The 15,298-nt window shown below is 37.9% G+C and overlaps 1 protein-coding gene across 3 annotated transcripts in view; it reads right to left on the bottom strand.

Moving 5' to 3' along the window:
• MAGI2 (membrane associated guanylate kinase, WW and PDZ domain containing 2) overlaps nt 1-15,298 on the bottom strand; it is a 708,774-nt gene that overhangs the window by 232,033 nt on the left and 461,443 nt on the right. For all 3 annotated transcript variants that reach the window (XM_042872317.1, XM_042872319.1, XM_042872318.1), the window contains exons 4-5: nt 13,681-13,896; nt 4,697-4,910 (exon numbers count right to left, since the gene is read on the bottom strand). In XM_042872317.1, coding sequence (XP_042728251.1) covers nt 4,697-4,910; nt 13,681-13,896 — 430 coding nt within the window. The remainder of the gene's footprint in view (nt 1-4,696; nt 4,911-13,680; nt 13,897-15,298) is intronic.

Here is a 15,298-nt window from a genome sequence, read left to right as displayed (position 1 = left end):
TATAAAAGAATAAAAAAATCAGTATCAGTAAGCAAAGTTTTTTCCAGTTCCAGTCCCTCACTCTAAAGTAATTTGTCACAAAGCAAGGAACTGGTTGCAGGAGTAAGAAATTGCAGGTGATCTTTCCCGGTGTCAGTCCCACTGTGCGTCATGCTGAAAGACAAAGACTGGAAGATGTGACAGTTGTTATGCCTAATTGAAACAGACAGATTCAACACAACATGTAGAGATAGAAAAAGCATCATGGACATCTATGATCAAATTTACATGTCAGTACTTCTAGCATATTCTATTATGAAAGATAAAGGTGGTCAAATTCGATGTGGTTATGCTTAACTAATATACTTTGCTTTTTGATGGTGAACTGATGAAGAAGCAGGAAGAGTTGAGTACACAATGATTCCTCAGGTAAACAAGATGCTAGGATAAACATGCTACTCCTGCCAATCAAAACACTTTTCTACCTTAAAACTTAGAAATACTGATCCCATTGAAGTCAGCCACAATATTCTTAGAAACAAACTGGGTCAAATTTTTACTTTTTTAGTCTGTAGCTGTACATCTCTTCAGGTAACACCTGAAATAGCACCAGCTATATTCAAAACATTAATGGCTGTTTTTTACTGAGGAGAGTCCTTGGAAGAGACCTATTTTATGGGTGTTTTGTAGTCTTTTATGATGCACTCATGAAAAGTACTTCTAACTAAAAAAAGTTACTGTAACGGGTCCAAAAAGCAATGCTGACTGTAAGATCAGGGAAGAGACTTTATATCAGTGAGACGCACTGGAAAGCGTTTTCTTAAACCTCACATGTCCAAATTCTCCTAAAAATGATCACCACAGTTCAAAGATAATCTCTTATAGATGTATTACAGAGGTTTAAGTTTATTCTAGACTTTTCTTCACTAATAAAACAACCAATAATGTTGTATTAGCAAAGAAGTGCTTTGAACAAAGTAAAATTGATTTTGTTATGGGTTATGCAATGTCCTTGAGACAATTCATTAAGGCTTAGCTGTAGCTCAGCTTGATGACAGGTAGCTCTTCCTGGCTTAATGTCTTGCACCTTGCAATTCTTCCAGAGAGCTCTGCTCCCTCAGTGGAGAGGGCTGCAGAGAGAGGTAAAATCAATCCTGCCTTTTAGAAATAAGTCTCATAAAAACCATGACAGACCATTTTTACAGGATGGTCTATGATGTAATGGTGGAAGCAATGGAGTATGAGAGTTGAGTGAGTGCTGGATTTAAGGCTGACTGCCTATTACAGCAGATGCACCAAGATACATGCTTCTTTTACATTCCCTTCAACACTGCACTGGGACAGAACAGCAAACATCGAATGCCTGAGATCCATCAGAGCCAATGTCTGCTGACTTTGCAAGGACAATACAAGGCTCCTCTCTCTAGTACGTGGATTGAGAGCTGTTGGCAAGGTGAAGTCTGAAGGCTAAGGGGAATTTCAGCCTTTCCTTAACCCCAGGAGACGGAAAAACTAAAAATCAGTGACAGCAACAATTTAAACCAAAATAAGCACCAAAATAAGTTACACTCATCATCTCTATTTAAAGTAGGGAGGAAGGATTAGAACTGGATTCTTTTTCTGGTGATATTCTAATTTATATACAGTGTTTTAATTATTGCATGTTCTCATTAGCATATGTTTCAAATGAAAGTAAAAGTTGGAGGTGAACTCCTATTCGTGTGGTATGTACTTGTATTTAAAAATCTGATTCCATATGTAAGGGAGGCTGGAAGCAACCCTAGAAATGTACCGAAGTAGCTCTTCCTGAAAAATAGTGGTAAGTATTATGCAGTGGGCAGGGATGCTCTTATGCTCTTCCTGTTCTTCCTGTGAATGCTAATAAAGGTAAGCACAGGGTCATGCACCTATGTCAAAAAAAGGGAAAGAAATAAAGAAACAAACTGAGTCATACTCTAAAATGCAACATCCTCTGAATTATCCAGTTAATCTGGTGTTTGATTTTTTCTTTTAGAGCTTAAAGCAGAGGAAATTCCTTCCAGTGTGCTTTATAAAATGCTAGCTGGGCCGTTAATGATTAACAAATAAATAATACCGCCTACAGTTAACTTTCTTCTCCTGAAGACACTCCCTCTCTCTGTAAATCTGCCACGTTGCTTCTGATGGGAGTGCTGATAAATGAAATCAGATGCAAGCTTTAAGTATTAGTTTGAAATGAATGACTGAAATTGCTGTCATTCAATTTAAGACCTCTGAGTATACCTGTGACAATCTGGAACTTGAGGTAGCTTACAGCTTGAAGTCCTTGGGGTTCAAAGCCACAATTCACAAGAGCCTCGAATAAAGTAATAAAAGACGCTGCCTAGTATGACTTTTTTACACCCATCATGATGTACACTTTAAAAATGTTTGGTTTTCATCTATTATTTAATAATCTTTACTACTGTTCGGGGAGATGTTAGACAAATAGGTTTTTGTTGTCTTTTTATCTTTCCGTTTTTTTTTTTCCAGAAAGCAAATGGAGTCTCTTTATGCCATTAACCAAAGTGACTTCTAAACAAAGAGGCAATTTAACAGCATTCCCACAGCATTGCATTCCAACTTAACCCTGTGAAGACTGCAGTGTGAAAACCCAGATGATCAAATAACTGTTACTTTACTGGGATTCTAGTAAACAATTACAGACATGAAATACCACATTTTTTTGCAATAACATTATTCAAGAATATAATTCCAGCAGTAAAGGGCTCTTGTAACAGTCTTTCTACCCAGCTTGTACCTCTGATTGATTTCTTTATTTTACATAACATTCATTTAGTGGAAGTGAATGATGTACACTGTCAGAATGGTAGTGTAAACCAGAGCTTTTTCAGGATAGGAAGTAAACTGTAACATCAAAGGAATATGAGGAGTGGAATGGCTGCTGCATAGAGTGGCAGGGTTCTTCTCATTCACTGCATTTTTTACAAACTACTTATTTATTTTCTATTAAACTGCCTGCTTCAGTATTTGCCACTTTCACAGCTGGGTGTGTTAGTGATTGCACCCCAAACCTCATCTCTCAAACATAACAGGCTTTTGTTACATCAAGTAAAACAAAAGTACCATATAATTCAGACTGCTCAGTGTTCTCCCCCAGAGCATTCAATATATGCAGAAAAATTCCATATTAGTAGTGAGGTAAGAAAGAAACAAAGGTTTAAGCTTACCCTGAAGTCATTTTAATTCTTCTCTGCTTGCTCGGGCAAAGTTACTATATTTATTCTTTTTCTAGAATAAGCACATTTTTGCCCTTTTCAACAAAGACACTTATGTTTTAACAGTTACTGCTCTTTTCAGCCTTACATTCGCCAGAAGCTATAGTTGGTCATGTCAGTGTTTAGAAAAAACAATGTACACAAACTTTATTCTTATCATCTGTTTACGCTTCATGAGATTGTCACAAAATCTTACATGCAATAAGGGACTTAAAATAAAAATGACATAGCCAAACATTATTTTTACCTACTAGTAATCAGAATAATGGCTAACACTCCAAATTGTTTGAGGCAGTTCCTTAAAGCAAACATGAATGTTACTGCTTCCTCTTTAAGCAGTGTTGTGCAGATGACTGCACTGGCTTTTCCTTCCACGTTTTTTGTGAAACATGAGATAATATGAACTCACTCATTTGTTCTGTTTTTATTCTGATAATGTGTATTAATGACTGCACTTAGCGAAGAAGGAGCTTTCATATCCATTCATTCAGTGAGTTGGCTAATTAACAACAGTAGCAATAGGTACATATACCATACCAGGAAAATGTTTCTACATCTTCTACATTAATTCTCCTCATTGTCCATTTATCCCTTTTATTATTTCTAAATATATCATGGTCTCCATCTACTATTCCCTGGTTAGATTTCAGCTTTTCTTTCTTTCTTCCCTTAAATCAGCAAAACTCAACCCTATCCCTCTGTCCACAGAAGGAAGACTCCAGTGACCGCACAGCTCAGCACAGCAGAAAAGCTTTGCTTTGAAAAGAAGACAGGATGGCTCTACTTGCTGTTATCAAAGTGTTAATATCCAGTAACCTACTACAAAAAACCAACACAACAGTATGCTTCAATGTAAATCATTAATCATAGAATCATAGAATCATAGAATCATAGAATCACCAAGGTTGGAAAAGACCTAAAAGATCACCCAGTCCAACCGTTCACCCATTCCCAATAGCTCCTACTAAACCATGTCCCTCAACACAACATCCAGCCTTTCCTTGAACACCCCCAGGCTCGGTGACTCCACCACCTCCCTGGGCAGTCCATTCCAGTGCCTGACCACCCTTTCTGAAAAGTAATACTTCCTCATGTCCAGCCTGAATCTCCCCTGCTGTAGCTTGAAGCCATTCCCTCTGGTCCCTCTGTCACTAATGACACGAGAGAAGAGGCCGACCCCCAGCTCACTACAACCTCCCTTCAGGAAGTTATAGAGAGCAATGAGGTCTCCCTGAGCCTCCTCTTCTCCAGGCTGAACATTCCCAGCTCCTTCAGCCTCTCCTCATATGGCCTGTGTTCCAGATTAATGTAGTAATTGTCTCTTGTCTCTTGGGAGCCTTGACAGCCATAACATCAATGGAGTTTTAGAGTAGAGCAGTGCTCCACTCAACCATACAAACCATCTCACCACCCAGTTAAATATACTATATCTACTAGAAAGAAAAAGAAATAACACTCACTCAATAAAGTAGACTTCCCCTTTTTCTGTATAAGCCATTTCCCAGTTATCAGGCAGTGGGCCCAAGTCATCATTCTCTTCAGGCTTTGTTTGTTTTGTTACATCCATATCCTCCTTTGCTTCTTCAGGCTGAGTATATCCTGGTGCAGGGCACGGTTGGGTAGAAGATACTTCACCTGAGACACCTGTGCTCTTGTCTTCATGTTCGCTTGATTCTACAAGAGAAGAAGAATTACAGTTTTTGGATATTTAAATTAATGATGGATGATATACTGGGTGCAAGTCTTCAACAAACATTCTACGAACTGCAAGTCTTTAAAAAAAAGAGAAATTATTGGATTTACACAGCAGTTCCTCTGATGATACATTTTTTATCTGAAACACAATAAAAGAAAGTAAAGCAATAAAAACAAACTGAAACAAGAAACTAATAAAGAGCTAAGAAATGAGCCAAAGAGTTCTTGCTTGTTTTGTCCCAGGAGTCCTTCCTTCAGCAGTTAACATTGAGCAAAACGCAGCCTCATATCCAGCAGAGATACTGTCTTGTGTCTCATAACTTTTCAGAATACACATCCATCAAGCAAATACCCTGTTTTGCTGCAGAAAACAGATCATTTTCAATTAAAAAAGTAAATGCACACATAATATCCATAGGTAAAGAAAACAATGGGACATTCATTAATTCACAGCTATATCTAAGCCATATATAAAGTGGTTGTGATTTCAGTCCCAATATAATCTGTGGGATTTTCCACAATGACTAATGCCTCCTATACCCTATGTAATTCTGTGTCATCGTGACCCAGAATGTATGGAGGAAGAAGTCTTCCTTTCCTAACCTTTTTTCAGTGCGTGGTCTTTTAATGTTCACTGATATTACTTCATTTATCTGACTACTGCTAACTCCAAGAAAGGATGCTTGAGATAACTTGTTCTACTAAAGAGATTTCCTCATCCTTGGGATGAATACACTTGGCTGACTGGTCTGTAGGCATGTGTTTGTATCATTTGGTCTATCTACATATCATTTCCTCCAAAAATGGGATGGGAATCTGTTGCTTCAGTGAGAGAGGCTCTCATCCTTGGACCCTGGATCCTTGTTTTCTGCTGCACTTAAGTGGAGCTTGATCACACTGAAGCAGAAAAGACCCCTGTATTTGACCAAATGAACTACAGCTAAAATAAGTTCATATTTTGAATGTATTTGCTGAATCTCCACTGACTGTGATTCAGTCAGCTGAAATGACCCTACATATTGAGATGAGTGGGCTGGCTGACGGATGACCACACTCTTACCTCACCTCCTCAGCAACACAAAGAGAAGAAAATACAATGAAAAAATGCTAGGGTCGAGAAAAGGAGATGAACAATGCTCCCCAATTGCTCACTATCACAGGATTGTACAAAAGGCTAAAAAGAAAATGAAGTTGTTCAGCATGAGCACTTAAAAAAAAACACACAGGCATGTAACAGTAAAATAGAGCAAGCAGCCTAGAAAATGGAATATGGTCAGGAACATGAAAAGTAACAAGAAAACTTTCTGTAAGTACATTAATAATATGAAGACTAAAAGCAGATTCATTCCAATACGCGGGAAGGAAAGCTGATAACATATGACAAATATAAAACCACAAGGCAGTTAATACTCATTTTGCCTCAGTCACTACTGCAAAAAGATTACCTATGATTAAATGACTAACATAATTAGCGTCAACAGTTGGGCTAAAGAAATCAGATTAGAATGGACAGAGAACGGGTCAGGTATAATTTAGATGAAGCAGCCATTTGCAATTGGCAGAGCCTGATGAAATGAAACCTAGGCTACTTCATGAAACAACGAAACAGACTCATGGCTAGTAGTGAATACACATTTTGAGATTCTACAGAGACAAGAAACTTCAGAAGGACAGAAAGTCTTGGTTTCTATATTTTAGGTTTCTAGATAGTTTAGATTCTTAATTTCTGAGCACCTAATCTCCCTCCAAAACAATTAAGTCATTCTGTAAAAAGGAGAAGCACGGCTAATGAAACTGTAATCACAGAATCATAGAATTGCCCGGGTTGGAAAAGACCTTAAGGATCATAGAGCCCAACCACAACCTAACCATACTACCCAAACTAACAACCCTGAGCACTACATCTGAATGACTTTTAAACACATCCAGGGACGGTTACTCAACCACCCCCCTGGGCAGCCTATTCCAGTGCTTAATAATCCTTTCAGTAAAGAAGTTTTTCCTGATATCCAACCTAAAAACTTCATGTCTATCTATTTTTAATTCCTAGAAGGACATTGGGACTAGCAGTCCAACCACCTGCACATAAGCTCTTCAAAGGAGGTGGTGAATAATTGTCAAGATTTAGCACGAAGGAATTGTGCCAAACTCTTTTATTATTTTTTTATTTTTTGACAGAGTACCAGATGTTGTTCCTTACAGAAAATGGTAGACTAGCTGTCATTATCTTAAAAAAAAAAAAAAAGGCTTTTGACACCTACATATATTAGATCATGTCTCAATCAGAGTGATGGTCTATAGCTTTACAGCCACATGTAGCTCATGCTGCTAAATGCTTGTATTTTAACTACTCGCTACTTGTATTTTATGCTGTTGGGAAATGTGAGTCTGTCTGTGGGAACAAATGAATTAGCAAGAGGCACAAGTGCAAGCTGCAAGTTTTGCTTAGCTGAATCCCACAGAAAAGCAGTAGGATCCAAGGGGAGATGCAGTCACCTGTTGCTTATGTGCCACTCACAAACTTCCCCTTGTTTGGCTTTCCAAATTCTGCTGCAAAATGCCACAATCAGTTCTAAAAATGGAGGTGGGGAGCAAATGTCTAGAAAGAGAAAAGAGATTCCTAACAAAAATACAGCAGAGGTATAGGAATGTGTGAGGGACATCTATCCATTATGCTCAGTCAATAATAATACTATTCCAAAAGGACAGCAAGCATCATAGTACATAGGAAGAGTGAGAAAGGATATGCAATGTAGATCCTTTCATCTTCATCTACAGAAGGTTTTCAGCAGAAGCACAGAGCCCATTTTCAAGATTTTAATGTCAATGGAAATTTTTTTTTATTTCTAATTTCGAACAGGTGGATATGCAGGGCATTTTGGTATTATGGAGGATAAATTACCTCTACATGCACCAAGAAAAGGATAATGTAATTGCTGATAAATTCATCTCTATAAAGTAAAAGTGAATCTTCATCTGTTTTAAGCGTCATTGAGAGCACTGTGAATTGTTTTCTACACAAGTCCTGACCGCATTTCTACTGTGGGAATACTGATGCACAGATTAAATGAGGTCAAGATATAAAGTCAGATAGCACATGTGACAGCAATAGAAAAAATAAACTTGGTGTATGTGTGCACTGTAAATAAGTATGTGTGCACTGTAAATAATAACGGCCAGCCCATTGGTCTGATAGGCATGGTGATATTGCTATGTCCTAGGATTTTAGCATGATATCTGTAATATGTGTTCTTTCTCAGGTTCTTATTTTCTACAGGTCTGAAGAAGTCAGATTCTTAGCTTTTGATAGCTATATTAACAAGCTGATAGAAAAAAAATGTGAAAATTAAACCTTGAGGACTACAAGAAATATTTTCAGCCTGTCTCAGAGTTTGCTATCAAAACAAAGTGGAAATAGAGGTACCTGATGCTTATTTAACAGTTAAAAATATAATTATGCCAAAGCCAATCTCGTGAGTTATTAATTTTTGAATCATTATTTTTAATAGTTTGTTTTAGTAATAAAAAAGTATCTTGTGAATAAAACCCAAGCAATTACGGAAGCATTACTTAATGTCATTTAATAACATTTAGTTTTACACAATGGATGTCCTACTTGTTGGTTATCTGGAATGCAGCATTACAATGGTATTTCATCTTTTTCTACACGTATCTATCCTTCATATATTCCAGAAAGCGTACATATTCACCTTGCTGTTTTTTGTTTTTTTCCTTTTTCCTGTTTACATATATTCTTACATAACATTTTATTTGATAAAAAAAGCAGAAGTCCTGGTTAAAAATTGGTAGTGCCTTAAATGTACAACTAAAGCTTGAAATAGTATAGTAATATGCTAGAGCACAAGTATCTATCATCAGATAACATCTGATACAAATACAAACCCTAACACGTCCAGAAATACTTTTGTCACTGAAAAATGCAATTGACTTTTCATCAAGTGAAGTCGTCTACTGTCTCTACAAAACAGATTACATGGCCCAGTTTTCTAAAATAATTTAGCACAGTATCTCAGAAAGTGTTCTGTGAAGTGGCAGAATAGGCACCAGCAAAACACCAGCAAATTATTCCATGTGTAGAATACAAGAAACACAAGTCACAGAATCATAGAACGGTTTGGGTTGGAAGGGACCTTTAACTTCCTAACATTAAATAGTCTAAGTCCATCTCTGTAGTATTTCAAATATCAGCAGTGAAAAATTTTACTGGATGAGATGATATATTCTCTATAAAGCTCTTACACAATATTTTGGCTATTTGTTGAACTTGAAGATACACAAGTCTATAGGATATGATGAGATGAACTGAGGGTCCTGAGGGTACTGATAGATGAAATAACTAAGTCACTATCCATCGTTCTTGAGAAGTCATGAGAATCTGGAGTCTGCCACTGACTGGAAAAGGGGAAACTTAACCCCCATTTTTAAAAAGGTAAAAGAAAAAGAAAAAAAAAAGACCTCGGAAACTAGAGTCCAGTCAGTCTCCCCTCTATGCCCAGCACGACCATGGAGTAGATCGTCCTGCAACCTATACTAAGACACAAGGACAACAACGAGGCAATTGCTGACAGCCCACACGGCTTCATTAAGGGCAAATCATGCCTGTCAAACTTACAACATTACAATATTAGAAGATAATGGAAGAGCAACTGAAGTAATCTGCTTGGACCTGTACATAGCACTGTCCAGCATGGCATTCTTGTTTCTAAATTGGAGGACATATATTTGATGGATGGACCACTTGTAAGATAAGGATCTGGTTGAATGGCCACAGTCCAAGAGTTGCAGTCTGTGGCTTAATGTCGAGCGGAGACTGGTGATAAGTGGGTTCAACAATTGGTGGTATTGGGGCTGGTACTGCTCAACATCTTTCTTCATGGGACCTTAAATATCATCAAGTTCCAGCCATAATGCCATGGACTTGGGACACCTCATCCTGCTTCTTTGGGAATCTGTTCCATTGCCTCATCACCTTTTTAGGAAAAAAAATTCTTCCTAACATCTAATCTAAATGTACCCTCTTTTAATGGATACCAGTTTAGATATTTTAAAAAATCTTATGGCTCTTAAGTACCTTCTATCTTTCCTCTGGCTGCCATGGCTATGCAATAATAAAAGAGCTAGTTTAAACTGTTCTCTAGGACTGCCGCACCTTGTGTGGTGACTGACAACACTGGGATTTTAGCCTTTTGCTTCATTTTCAACCTAAGGCATGGAACGATCACTCCGAAACTCCATGTCATATCTTATCCTTCACTTCATTTGAGCCTGCCAGAACTTCCATTCTCTGGGTGCAACTTATCATTACCCAATTAATGTCAGATTATTATACATTCATAAACATTCTTCTGACATTACACTGATTCTTTTGTAGTTTGGATGACAAACACTTCATCAGTCAGAAGCGTGAAGCAAATATGACCAGCACAGTGTCAGATCATGACACTGGTTGGGAAGAAGACTGACTTAATTCTCTGCAGACACAATGACAACAGTAGTGAAATCTGAATGTCTGACAAGTAGGTTGCTGTTTGACTGAGCATCTTTTTATCACTGTTGTCATGATATTTGCAAAAATCTTTGATTTCATTATAGTGTTCATCAGAAAAGGTTTTTCAGGTGCAAGATGCCTCATCCAGATCAGTGAATGGCAGAAACCTAACTCAGAACAACCAGAAGTCCAGAAATTGCATTAGGAGTGGGAAACCCAGCACTAACTCTAGAGTTGGCCATTTCAATAGCTGAGTACAGATTACTTCTGTCATTGCTGTTTTGCAAGTAGTAGGATTTCTTATTTAAGTGTAGCCACCCAGGCTCCTGTATATCTCTAGGCTGAACTAAACATCCTAGGTTGTAAAGGTAGTACCTAAAAGGAGTACCTCAAACATCTATGCTCTGTTAATCTTTCTCCCTTCTATCAAGAAAGAATAAATAGCTCTAGCAAAAACTAAGACATTTAGATGCATCATTTACTATGCGATCCATTTCTCATTAGATACTATTGTGTGATGACAGTACTTGATCTGGGATTAAGGACTGAGATGTCATCTTAAGATGGCCAAACACCTCACCCTAAAGTTGGTTTTGTGTTGGGTTTTAGGATGAGGATAAGTGACAAAAATCGGAAAGAAAAAACACATTTTACAACGCAAGTTAACAAGAAGACAATTATGCATATGGACCAGTCTGTCTATGTACAAAAGTCCAAGGGAACTTTGGCCTGTGAATGAAAAACTGAATCCTACTTATAAAACTCTACACATGCATAGATTACTATCTCAACAAACACTGAAAAGTGGTCTGAAAAATCAGAATCAAGGCATAAAGATCTCTGCATCTACAGATATTGCTTACTGGCCTGATAAACACAGGTTTATTTCCTTTGATTCATCTTAGATCTGCTACTCTTTTGCCTTGCAGTCCTAGGTATTAGAGCAGCCCTTTGCCTGGCCAGCACTCTGATCACTTTGGCAGTTAATAAGATGTAAAGTTGAGTATTTGTAAAAAAAGTATCAACGTCTTAGATGTCCTAATAGCCTTATATTTAATAAAAAAATCTCCATTTGTAAGTGAGACATTTAGAATATAACTTACTTTCTAAACGAACTAAAATAACGAACATATTGCCCTAGTTGCTTCTAAGAACCAGATAAAATCAACAAAAACAAACAAACCAAAACAAAAAAAAAACACACAAAAATTAACACATTCTATTTTCCCCCACTGTTCAAAGATACAGATGACAAATGCATGTACATTCTAGAGGCAGCTAAGGCTCTGACAGTTGACAGAGAAAATGACTGCAGTAACAGAGCCTGTGGGAGCTACACACCGCAACAAAAGCAACGCAGCATGTATGTACAGAGCTGCTTTCTACAATCCCCAAAGTCCTCAATCAGTGTGACTGAAGAACAAAACCCTGCTTATGAAACCATGAGCACCAATACAGGCACTGCTTGTTCTGCTGGCCACACCTACAGGAATCACTTTGTGGGGGGTGAGGAGGGGGAGGAAAGAGGTTGTACTCCAGTGCTTGTGTGTTTGGTTTTTTAACAGAGCGCATGCCAGCAGCTGCCTAGTCATTGTTCTGATCACACAGAATTTGCCTGGGAGATGCCAGTCAGTGGTGGACAATGCAAGGAGAAAAGCAGGTACACATCTCCCCTTGATCCATCTAGAACTGAAACACTGCACCAGAAATTACTCCTGAGCAATGGTAGGTTAAGTGGCACCTTTCAAGTAACTGCAAAGAATGCTCTTCCTAATGATTTCCACAACACACATCACACACCAAATCCTGCCTTTGCCTCCGTCGCGCTGGAAGTATCCTGGCAACAGAGCCAGTGGTGATGTTTTATGTAAGGATTTCTGGGCTTCACCCATTTATGCTGAACTCTATAGGAAAGGCACCAAGTGCCAGGGCATTGCCAGCAGATGTGGGGAAGGGATGAGCGAGGCTCAAACAGCAATGACAGGAACTCCAGGGTGTTGTGTTGCAGACCTCTGGTGTGCAGAATGAGGCCCACTCCCACCACACCACAACCTGCCAGCCCATTGGACACAGAGATGGATTTGGCACTTCCACATAATATTAGTCAGCTACTACAGAAAAGCAAGTGACAAATATATCTGTGGTGGAAGGATAACCAATTCAGTACACTTGACAATGCAGAAGGAGAAGAAAAGAACACACAGAATCTGCAGTATGAAAATCCTTTTTGCAGTGCTTAAGAAATTAGGTGGTGGATTTATTGTTTCAGATACCCACATGTTTATAGAACTCCTTATCTTGTTGTATGTGTGGCTGTCATTACAGACTTCTATTTCAATCATTTATTCCTGAATTTCTAAGTTAACCAAGAATAATTCACAGTTACGTATTTCTCAGAGATATAAATGTCTGAATTCTTTAATTTCCTACTTGAAGAAAAAGTAATTTCTTACATGTTATTTCAGAATCAAAAGGATAAAGTACTTTGAAATGCTGACTCGCTGCAGTATTGAAAGGGAAGCTGACTGGGAAAAGCCTGGGCTTCTCTCACTCAGGATACCAGTTTGTATCTTCAGCCCCTTTATTTCTGAAGAATTATAATCCAAAAGGTAAAACAGCAGTTGCCTTTAGACATCTGAAACCCTAATCAGCTTTATGCAGCATCTGAAATGTTGCTGGAAAGGGTCCTTCTTGATAGTGTTGCCTGCTAAGTTTCATCAGCACTGTCACAAATTTATTAATGTGATGACAGCTTTACTCTTACATTGCAAAGATTTAATAACAATTTATAAATGTTCCCCTTATAATAACCTAGTTAACTCTGCAGTGAATATCAGCTTCTGAGAACAAAGAAACCTGAAGCACCGAGACAGGATTAATTTGATCAAATTGCAGTTCTCTAGACTCCTTCTATGGTCAATAAAGAGAAAAAGGTGCTTGGGTTTGGTTTCCTAACATACAAATCTAAAACAAATCATCAGAACTGCAATCATTTTCCCTTCAGACTGTAGAGTGGTTTCAGGGCGATGAGCTCACAGGAAGACCTGACTGTAGCTGAAGTGAGTCTCCAAAATGGAGGTGAGGCATTTTGTTTAATGTTTGACAGGGATTCTTTCACTCAGAATTCCTGGCTTCCAGTTATGCAAGACTTACTTGAGCATACATATTCTCATTGTAGGAGATAACTGGGGAATTTGTGAATAACAGAAATGCACTGCAAAGTAAGAAGTAAGAACAGACCTGGTGTTACTGTCACATCATTTCCATTGACCACAGGTCTTTCTTCCTCTTCTTCCTCGGGTGGTTCAATACCTGTCTTCTCCATATTGCTCACAGACTTATTCCTCTTACGTTTGCCTTCAGCCCCAGGAGTGGCACCTGGAAGGATCTGGTCAGTTACATTTACCAATAATGGAGCTGGTTCTGCTGGAGGCTTCGGTGTGCCGTAATAGTTGTCTGGAAAGACAAGAGAAATTAAAACACACAAATTAACAGAGGTGAATCTGCTACTTCTTTTTCTCTTGGTTTAGATTAATGGCATTTTCTGCTGTAGGATCCAGTTCATGAGATAATATGAGTTCTAAAAGTTTTCCACCAAGTTAAAACCTTAATTTTCATGAAATAGTGTTTTTTTGATGCCAACACTGGTGAAAAAATCATGCTCATAAATTCATATTTCTTGGAAGTTTAACAGGGTAAATTAATATTTCTCTCACCCAAATACCTAAGAAACAGGCAACATATCAGAGCTGTTTTCTCATTTCAAGCTACTAGTTAAGACAAATTAACATTTATGCCACAATACAAGAGTTTGTATCAAAAGGAGCATCAAAAGGACCACAAACATATTGATTACTCATCAAATTACATCATTTTCATACCTCCTAAAATTATATTACCTGCTTGGAAAGCAAATAATTATTCAGTGATACAGAGATTTGCAGTTTCCAGTAATACCTGCACTATCTCATTTTTCATATTTGTCAAAATTTTGCTATTCATGAGCAAACCTTCTTGTAATAGTTAATGCTAATGTATTTTCAAAGAAAGATGAAACTTTATGCTTTGAGGCTTAAAATTATCAGAGTACTAAGAAACTCTGAGAAGATTTAAGGTGGCTGACAGATTACTCTCTATTTGTCTCATGAAATTTCTGGCAACTTCTGAATCATCCACTTTCTGTCAGAAGGATCATTAGATTGGGTGGACTACGGTGTGATCTTATCTATCTATATGGGTTTGCCTGCATTTTTAGCATGTCTAGTCTCAAAAATGATAGCTCAAATGTGTATGGTTAAAAACAAAATATTAACATAATTAAATAATGTTGAAAAATATTAGTGAGTCCTTTGAGGAAGAGAATACAAAGAATAATTAAAGACATAAAGACATACTATTTATATAAAGTTATTTTTTGTCATCTAAAATTTACCTTGAAGGGCAGTGCACGTGCCTTATCACTAGATTTTCCACAGTTAATAGGGGAAACTAAATATACTGCCTAGGTCTGAGATACTTTTCCAAAGGAAAAAACACCTACCTAAGGAAGGTGCTGAATGTGTTTCTAGACCACAATTTAGAACTTCAATCAAATAATAACTTAACTTGCAAGAATGATTTCATAGAATTTCATAGAATTTCATAGAATCACCAAGGTTGGAAAAGACCTAAAAGATCACCCAGTCCAACCGTTCACCCATTCCCAATAGCTCCCACTAAACCATGTCCCTCAACACAACATCCAGCCTTTCCTTGAACACCCCCAGGCTCGGTGACTCCACCACCTCCCTGGGCAGTCCATTCCAGTGCCTGACCACCCTTTCTGAAAAGTAATACTTCCTCATGTCCAGCCTGAATC

This window comes from Lagopus leucura, unplaced genomic scaffold (assembly GCF_019238085.1).
Source record: "Lagopus leucura isolate 7727_CA_CO unplaced genomic scaffold, USGS_WTPT01 Super-Scaffold_100008, whole genome shotgun sequence".
Taxonomy (NCBI): domain Eukaryota; kingdom Metazoa; phylum Chordata; class Aves; order Galliformes; family Phasianidae; genus Lagopus; species Lagopus leucura.
This window is presented reverse-complemented; position numbering and strand designations above follow the sequence as displayed.